The sequence below is a fragment of the Stegastes partitus genome, unplaced genomic scaffold (genome assembly GCF_000690725.1).
Source record: "Stegastes partitus isolate 25-593 unplaced genomic scaffold, Stegastes_partitus-1.0.2 Scaffold1082, whole genome shotgun sequence".
NCBI classification, from domain to species: Eukaryota; Metazoa; Chordata; class Actinopteri; family Pomacentridae; genus Stegastes; species Stegastes partitus.
In genome coordinates, this window is record NW_007578813.1 from 270,853 (window position 1) to 280,166 (window position 9,314).

At 48.5% G+C, this 9,314-nt stretch overlaps 1 protein-coding gene across 1 annotated transcript in view; it reads left to right on the top strand.

The window, feature by feature from the left end:
* Positions 1 to 9,314, top strand: part of pikfyve (phosphoinositide kinase, FYVE finger containing) — a 42,644-nt gene that overhangs the window by 14,957 nt on the left and 18,373 nt on the right. The window contains exons 10-23 of the mRNA XM_008295903.1: positions 1,296 to 1,452; positions 1,532 to 1,689; positions 2,232 to 2,343; positions 2,525 to 2,672; positions 2,751 to 2,915; positions 4,277 to 4,336; positions 5,021 to 5,150; positions 5,362 to 5,542; positions 5,625 to 5,699; positions 6,198 to 6,305; positions 6,385 to 6,525; positions 7,244 to 7,370; positions 7,661 to 8,406; positions 8,677 to 9,072. Coding sequence (XP_008294125.1) covers positions 1,296 to 1,452; positions 1,532 to 1,689; positions 2,232 to 2,343; positions 2,525 to 2,672; positions 2,751 to 2,915; positions 4,277 to 4,336; positions 5,021 to 5,150; positions 5,362 to 5,542; positions 5,625 to 5,699; positions 6,198 to 6,305; positions 6,385 to 6,525; positions 7,244 to 7,370; positions 7,661 to 8,406; positions 8,677 to 9,072 — 2,704 coding nt within the window. The remainder of the gene's footprint in view (positions 1 to 1,295; positions 1,453 to 1,531; positions 1,690 to 2,231; positions 2,344 to 2,524; positions 2,673 to 2,750; positions 2,916 to 4,276; positions 4,337 to 5,020; positions 5,151 to 5,361; positions 5,543 to 5,624; positions 5,700 to 6,197; positions 6,306 to 6,384; positions 6,526 to 7,243; positions 7,371 to 7,660; positions 8,407 to 8,676; positions 9,073 to 9,314) is intronic.

The following is a 9,314-nucleotide window of genomic DNA, read 5'->3' on the forward strand; positions in this document are numbered from 1 at the left end:
CACACCGGCTTTAGTTGTTCCTTTAGATGTAAACATTGATTCTTTGGTTTCTGTGTTCAGATTGTTCCATGAACTGATTTCTTTCACAGAAACACAACACGCTGCCACTGCTGTTCTCAATCTGGGTTTTTTTTTTAAAGATCTTAGTTCCTTTTAAATCAGACTTACTTTCTCTTTTTTCAAATCTTTTCTGAATGTTTATCAAGAATGTTTTTCTAATGTGCTTTGAACATTGTTTGTAAAACACTTTCGTCTACTAGTTCATGAAAGTTTAACAATTTTAACTTATAAATTTCTTTCAAAAAGCGTTCGTCTCAACGTCTCACCTCCAGCATGAAGGAGAGTTAACTCAGCTTTATAAATGATAAAGTTATCGACTCTCAGCTTTATTACCATAAAAATTATCGCATTATGAAGTTACACTGTTGTGCAAAGTGTCTTTTTCTAAGTTTGTCTGCAGAAACGTTTTAAAGTTCTGCTGAGATCCGTTCATCAGTGAATCAGTGTTTAGAGACGCTGAGCTCCAGAGAACAGTGGTCGTTGCTGACGGCTTCAGAAGCTGCTGCAGGAGACGTTTCAACAATGTGAACAGAGAAAGGCCGTCTGTTGTAAAAGTGGACTTCTGCTCACACAAACGAAGAGCTCCTCTGAAAGCTAACGAACATTCTCATTGATTACCTTCTCAGTCAATCGATCAGAGGAAAGAAACCAGAAAGTGTTCACATTAAAGAAGCTGCAGTCACAGAGTTTAAACAGTTTGACTTAAAAAGTTGCTCAAACTGATGAACTGATCGTTAAAAGCGTCGATGATTCAGTGAATATTTGACGGCTGGTTGATGTGAAATCTGTCCTCGTGTGTTAAAGCGAACTCTCCAGTATTCTGTTTACCGAGAACAAAGACTGATATCCCAGCTGGCTGCATTATTCTGTTAACTCTGAATCTAATAAAGTCCTTCTGGAGAATATCTTCAGGCTGATGGATGAATGAATGATCTGGCTGTGCTGCACAAGTTCACATGATTTAGATCAAATTAATCCAGCGTTTGGCTGCTGTTGCTGTATTTTCACACGTAGGATTGTGTTATTAATAATAATAACTGGTGGGAGGAACATTGAGGATCGGTACTTCCTGTCTACTTGTGCTAACTTGCTAAACGTCTGATGTCGTGTTCTCAGTCCAACCAGAGCTCTGACAGTCTTCTAGCCTCAGTTCTGAAACGTTAAAGCCTGAATCGAGAACGTCTTGTTGTATTTTCTGATTGTTCCTCAAAGCTGTCGCTGTTTGTTCCCGTCAGGTCGGCCAGCGTGACCAACCTGTCTCTGGACCGGTCCGGATCCTCCATGGTGCCTTCCTACGACAGCTCGGTGAGCCCGCCCACCAGCCGGGCCATGAGCGGAACCAAGAGCGGCACCAAGCTGGACCACAGCGAGGAGGAGAGGAAGATCCTGCTGGTACCCGTCTCCTCTGGTTGTATTTACTCTGTTCATCCTCCTCAGCTCAGTCCAGTCACACACTCGGTGCTTCCTGCAGGACTCGTCTCAGCTGAAGGACCTCTGGAAGAAGATCTGCCACAACAGCACCGGCATGGAGTTCCAGGACCACCGGTACTGGCTCAGGACGTACCCCAACTGCATCGTGGGTAAAGAGCTGGTCAACTGGCTGCTGAGGAACGGCACCATCTCCACCAGGTACCGGCTCCAGTAGAAACATGACTGTTGTTGGTGGTTTGTGTGTCCAGAACTATTAATTATAGCTGATTAATGAAGTTAAATGGAGGCAGAACTCAGAGGAAACGGTTCTAAACAGCTGGAAGCAGCATCATTAATCCGCCTTGTTACGTCTTTATCGCAGTAGCGTTTTACTTTTATGGACGCTTCAGCTGGTAATAGATGTGAGAGTGCAGAACTTGTACATGAGAATAAATCGGTTTTGCTCTCTGTGATGTTTGGAACCGTGTTGAAAAATCACTTGACGCGACTCTGAGTGCGTCGCTGTCACTCGGTCCGACCTGGAGAGGCTGCCGGGTCAGGTTTAGGTTGAAGTGAGCTGGGTGCTCACTGGGCCGTGAAGCCGCCGTGTCGATGCTGTCTGGTGAACGGTGAGACGTACAGGTAGCTGTGGTGGATTAGCTTCCTCCAGGTTGGTCTGCTGTTTATGAACTGTCAGGTTTCTCCTCCTGAGATGAACCTGCTCTGAGCTCGTCTGTTCACTCGTGTTCTCGGTGTTCCAGAGCTCAGGCCATCGCCATCGGCCAGGCGCTGGTGGACGGTCGCTGGCTCGACTGCGTCACTCACCACGACCAGCTGTTCAGGGACGAGTACGCCCTCTACCGCCCCCTGCAGGTCAGAGCCAGCGCTGCACTCACTGTCACTGAAACCACTCGGTCTGTTTTACATGTTCAGCCACACCTCTGGCCGTCACATGCTGCTGGTGATTGATTCAGCCCAGTGTGTTGATAACAGAGAGGATGATTGATCATGTCAGGGAGCTGGAATGTGCTGACGTCTCTTGTCCGCTCTGCAGAGCACAGAGTTCTCAGAAACGCCGTCTCCAGACAGCGACAGCGTCAACTCTCTGGAGGGACACTCAGAGCCGTCCTGGTTCAAGGACATCAAGTTTGATGACAGCGACACGGAGCAGCTGGCCGATGAGAACGACTACACTATGCCCAGTGAGTATACCACACGCCTCTGTTTAGCTTCAGCCTTTAGTCTTTAGCAGCTTTGCTCAGGATTCAGTTTGTGTTCAGACTCTGCCAGTCCCAGTAAGAGGACGTCGGTCAGCAGCTTCCAGTCAGTCGTCGACAGCGACTCTGCTGCTTCCATCAACCTCAACATGGAGCAGAACAACGTCAACTTCCACATCAAGAAACAGTCCAAGTATCCACATGTGCCTCCTGCAGCCGAGCACAAAGGTGAATATTACAGGTTATGAGCAGCTTTTATCTGGTAGCGCTGCTGCGATACCAAACCTTCACAAACTGGACGCTGGTCACAGAGACGCTCTTTTAATGACAGCGTTTTAACAACAAAATCAAGTTCATTCAGATCATCCTACACGGTTAGCTTCATTGGCAGCTGGTCTGAATAATCAATAATTTAACACTTAAAAAGCTGTATAGAAAACAAACGCAAATAAAAACAAACAAATACAAATTCTGGGTTTACCTGCCGCCGTCGGTTTCGGTCCTAATGCTCTGTGTTGAGTTGTCGGCTGAATGTCCAGTTTGTCTCTAAAGTTGAGTTGTCTTCCTCATCCTCAGCACGTTTTAGATTCACATATTATCTCCTCGCGCTTCCCTCTTGGTCGAGTTGCCGTTCTGTGTGCTGCACCTGCTGGACCGTTAGCATGCGTCTCAGTACCTGTTCAGTTGTTTGTTGTCTGTCTGTCTTTGTTTTCATTGTCTTTATCAACAGGCTGGTACAGATTATTGGTAAGTTCTTACAGGTCGTCAACGTGGGTACAGGCTGTCACCGCCCTCACAACACCTGAACCCCCCCAGATTTCTTTTATTTTTTTTTGCATTTTGCACAGCAGCAGCCTGAACGCACTGATCTCAGAGACACGCTGCTGTGTTTCTGTGTCACCTCCAGGTTTAACCAGTCGACTGATGTGTTTATTTCAGGGCTGACACTGATTATTAGTCACCAAGAAGAGTTAAGAGCAGCTCATCATTCACAGTTCATGGTAACAAACAGATATTTGCAGAAAAAAGGAAAATCTCAGCGTCAAACATGTAGAATAAGTCAACAAACTCCAACACAAACCTTCCTTCTTTATGTTTTTCATGTTTAATCAAAGAGAATCTGTTGTTCAGGTTGTTAGCTGATGTGTGAAGACTGTGGACAGACAGGAAGTAGTGCATTTTAAAATATATAATCAGACAACTGCTGAATATCTGATCCAGTAATCTGCCAGGATGGGAATCAGTTGCTCCCCAATGCGTTTATTATTTGAGTCTGGACAGAAGCCTCTACTGCTGTTAAGACTTTATTCAAACCAAGAAGGTTCACCATGATGCACAGATCACTTTATGACTGTAGGAGCTTATTTATGTGGAAACTCAATAGTATTTATAAACTGTGTCTGTTTGGTTAGAGATGATCCGTAAAGTCAGAATGATGCTGTACAGAGCAAACGTCTGGATTTCTGTCCAGATGACATTAAAGCTCTTGAAACGGATGTGTAAAACCACCAGGCTGTATTTCTAGTCAGACCTGCTGATTGTTCATTAAACTCTCTTCATCCTGTAATCTGACGACTGTCCTCCTCCAGAGTTCCTGGTGTCCGAGGACGGAGGGCAGAACATCGTCATCAGCGACGCCTTCATCAAAGGTGAGAACGCCTCATCAGTCATTAACGCACTGGTCATCGCTTCACCAGGAATAAGTTCTCGTCTGACCATCTCGTATCTGTCGGATTCATTTCTCTGCATGGTATACAGTAAAATGTGTAAAATCTAGTGTTTGAGGTGAACGTTCCTAAAGAAGGCGAATCGGCTCCATGTTGCATCGTTTTCTTCCACCAGTCTGTGGATCAGTGTTTGAAGCCTGAACTGGAGAAATGATGCAGCTGGAGTCCTGAGAGGTCCACTGATCTGAACATCCGGTCTTCACTGGTTCAACCTGCTGTGATAGAACAATACAACCAGTTCTATGATGGTCTGGTCAGAAACCGTCTCCAACCACGAACCTTTATTCTCACCTCAAGAGGCTGAACTCTTCCTGTGATTGGCTCCAGTAGAAGCTCTGGTCTGTGGAGCCGCTCAGAGGAACTTCATGACTCCAGCTACATTATCTTATATTTAAACTTTGATCCACCGATTAGTGGAAGAAAATGATGCAAACATGAACATGATCCACCTTCTAGCGTGAGCTGTGAGCCCAGATCTCACACCTGATCAGCTTTAAACACAACCAGTCAGACTGAGGATGGTGTTTTGTGGAGCATTCACTGATCGGAGGTGGATTAACTTTATAAACAAATAAACCTGCTGCTTCTTCTCACTTCCTGCTGCAGAGTCTCTGTTTAACCGGCGTGTGGAGGAAAAGGCCAAAGAGATGCTGTTCACCCCTCTAGGCTGGCATCACAGCTCCCTGGACCAGCTCCGGGAGGAGAACGGGGAGAAGAAGGCCATGGAGAGGCTGCTGTGAGTCCACTGATGCACAGCTTCATCTGCTGGTCCATAAAACCAGCAGATGACTGACGGACCGTCCGTTAGACAAACGGTTTAAATGATAATAAACAGGAATCGTCCTCTCATCAGGCCGTTCGCAATAAATGAACGATAGAGGATGAGTCCGTTAGAATCAGGACCATCTGCTCCTACATGATGTCTCCATTCCTTCTCCTCTGCACAGCTCGGCCAACCACAGCCACATGATGGCGCTGTTGCAGCAGCTGCTCTACAGCGAGTCGCTGTCACTGTCGTGGCGTGACATCATCGTCCCGGTGGTCCGGCAGGTGGTCCAGACGGTCCGACCCGACGTCCGCAACTGTGACGACGACATGGACATCCGGCAGCTGGTCCACATCAAGAAGGTCGGTTCTTCAGGCCCATTCCACGTCCAGATGTTTAGTTTGACTCAGCTGGTCCTCATGAAACTCTCCGTTTGTGGTTCAGATTCCTGGAGGCAGAAAATTCGACTCGACGGTGGTGAACGGCTTCGTCTGCACCAAGAACATCGCCCACAAGAAGGTACGTCACGGTCTCCTGTCCAGACACACACAGCAGCATTTATGTTTTCTTTAAAGAAGATTCAGTCTCTTGTCTGTTTATTGGTTTGTTGTAAACTCTTGCTGCGGCTCTAAACGCACCATTAAAGCACACATGAGCTCATAAAAGCATCTGTTCCAGATGTAATAAACCAACAAACAGCAGTAATCTGAGCTGATTCATGTGTTCAGTCACATGTTAAGTTAATAATGATGCAGGCAGAACTCTTGAAAAGTTGAATAAGGAACCGAAAAGCAGACAAACTATCCCACAATGCACTGCCCTGACTGAACAGATAAGTAGAACCAACTGGATGTTGTACTGCTGAGTGTTCAGGGTGATGACGGGCTGATCAGATGGATGTAGTCGCAGCCGTCAGCGTGACTCTCGTCTAAAGAGAGAATCACTTTGAACATGTTTGAATTCTGGTTTAAACTGTGAACGCTGATAACAACCTGAGGATCTGTCCGACCGTAACAGATGAACCCGTACATCAAGAACCCAAAGATCCTGCTGCTGAAGTGCTCCATCGAGTACCTGTACAGGGAGGAGACCAAGTTCACCTGCATCGACCCCATCGTGCTGCAGGTGAGTCACAGTCGGAGGCGTAGCTCGTTTCCCCGCTGCTCTCTGAGACTGAGGCGCTTTTTGTTGGTCTCGTCTTCAGGAGCGAGAGTTTCTGAAGAACTACGTGCAGCGAATCGTGGATGTTCGACCAACGCTGGTGCTGGTGGAGAAGACGGTGTCTCGCATCGCCCAGGACATGCTGCTGGAGCACGGCATCACGCTGGTCATCAACGTCAAGCCGGTCAGTGGAGCCGAGAGAAGCCTGTCAGATCTGTGCAGCAGCTAGAGGGAGTAAATGAGACGATAGCTGACCTCCAGCGCTTCACCTCGCTGAGCCTCATTTCCTCTGCAGCATAAAGTCCTGCAGCTCTGGGACTCCGTTAGAGCGGCAAGAATATAAGTTAAACTTCACAAAAATGTAAAAACCTGGAATCATCGCGTGTGCACAGATGTCAAACACTGGAACCATGTCGTCTCCTCCTACTATAGAACTACCTCCATGTTCACAGACAGTTTGGTCTCATTTCTGTCATTTTGTGTCCCGTCTGTACTGTTGTGTGTCCTGCTTTTGTTCTTACGTGTCTTCTTTTTGTTGGTTTGTGGTCTCATTTGTGTTGTTTCACGTCTCTCCGGGACAGTTTTGTCTCCCTTTGTCTTGTTTTTGTCGTTTTGCGTTGTCCTTCTTGTTCTGTGTGTTTCTGTCAGTGAATCTTTTAGTGACTCGTGTAGACCAACGTGATCTGGAGGAAATATCACAAATTTACGCTCAGATTTGGTCCAAGAAGTGTTGAAAAGTTTTCTGTTTGTAGTTTCTTTTTGGATAAATTGTGTCATTTTGATGATTTGAAAACAAACAAAGAAACTGTGTGGTTGCAGAGCCTCGGCTTCTCTCACATGTTGTAACGCGACGTGTTGGAAGCCTGCAGCTGTTGATCGTGTGTCTGTTTCTGTAACTGCAGCAAGTCCTGGACAGAGTGAGCCGGATGACGCAGGGCGACCTGGTGATGTCCATGGACCAGCTGCTCACCAAGCCTCGGCTGGGAACCTGCCACAAGTTCTACATGCAGCCGTTCACGCTGGCCAGCAGTAAGAGTCACAGCAGAATTAGAAGAAGCCGACAGGTTCAAGTATCAGACGGGCAGCAACCAGATCATGTGTAAAACTGGAAAACCAGTTAGTACAACAGAATAAAATACTGAAACAGCAGAGCAACTGGTCAGGTTTTAAAATAAAAGTAAAGAAAAAGCCCTTAAAAACATGAACGTCTGGATTCAGTAGATGAGGAAGATCTGATGGAGCTCTGCGGTAGAGACTGACCTCCTCCAGCCTGGTGGTGGAACACAGTCTGAAGGTTCATGTTTGTCTGTTTCCTCCAGATGAGCTGAAGACGCTGATGTTCTTCGAGGGCTGTCCTCCTCACCTAGGCTGCTCCATCAAGCTCCGCGGGGCGTCGGAGTACGAGCTGGCCCGGGTGAAGGAGATCATCATGTTGATGGTGTGCGTGGCCTACCACTCCCAGCTGGAGATCTCCTTCCTCATGGACGAGTTCGCCATGCCGCCCAGCCTGGCCCAGAGCACCTCCTTCCCCTGCCTGCTGGACACGACCGCTGCAGAGAGCGACGCAGACAAAGCTGCAGCTGAAGACTCTGCAGCACCGCAGGAGGATGACGAGTCTTCGTCCAGGAATGGAGCTCCAGGCGCTCCCGACCCACAGCCCTCGTCCATCGAGGAGGAGGAGGCCGCCGGCACCGACAGGACCTCCTCGCCCTTCTCCAGCCCTCCTGCTGCCGTGAACGTCCCTCCTCCGTTCCTTCTGGAGGAGGACCAGGAGATGGACTCTGTGGTCGGAGGGGAGGCAGGTCTGAAGGAGTCGGGTCTGGAGGACGGAGAAGGTCCGGAGACGCCAAAGCTGTTCAGAGACCCTCTGCAGGACGACACGGGGATGTTTGTGGCCGAGCAGGTGGACTCGACCGACGACAGACTCAAGTCCTTCTCAGCTGTGTTCAAGCAGGAGCTCAAAGACATCATCCTGTGCATCTCGCCCTTCATCTCCTTCAAGGAGCCCTTCCTGCTGACGCCGGCCGGCATGAACTGCCCCAGCAGGGACTACTTCCCTGAACAGGTGTGTTGTTTCTGTTTACATGTTCACAGATGGAATCATCCACAAACAACAACAACTGACTGAAAACAACACGTAAACAAACATTCTTGTGTTTTGGTGTCAGTTTTAGTAAATCAGAAGATAAATGAAAGAAAAGAAAGCAGATGATTCATAGAACCAGCGTCTTCATGAAGCAGAGCACAAACAGACGTTCTCCTGGAGGTTCTGCTCCACGTAGTCGCTGGTCCTCCTTGTTCCAGTCTCGGTGTTCACCACAGTCTCGTCCCACAGGTCTACCTGTCACCGCTCCTCAACAAGGACTTCAAGGAGCTGGACGGACGCAGGAAGCGGCAGCTCCTGAAGGACTCAGCACCGGCGTCTCTGGCCGGCGTCCAAACCAACGGCTGCGTCCACCCGAGGCCCATCGACGTGCTGCCCTGCCACTGCCTGACCAGCACTCGCATCGTGGAGCAGCTGAGCAGCAGCCAGGACCTGGCCAAGATGCTGGCGGACTACAGAGCCAAAGGCGGTCGCATCCGGCAGAGAGAAGCCTGCGACCCGTTCAGCGCTGCAGCTGCTGCCGGCGGACCGAACCGAGCGGTGGACGGACCGGCCAAAGCTCCGGTGAAGGCCGACAGCGAAGAGGAGAAACCGAGCAAGCAGAGCGACGTGAGCTGGGCTCCCAAGGTGAGCATTCATGGAAACCCGTCTAGCTGGTGAATGAATCGACTGCTTCATTATTAAACATCTGAAAGCTCAGAACACTTTAGAACCTGCTTCCATTCTTAACCAACTAAACGTCCTCATCCTGGATTTTATCTCCAGCCGTTAGTTGGTGGATCAGAGCTGGTCAATCATTTGTCTGATGTTTTTCCAAGTGTCCACAGACATCAGCAGCGCTGGAGGAAACATAATATAGATGTTGAACT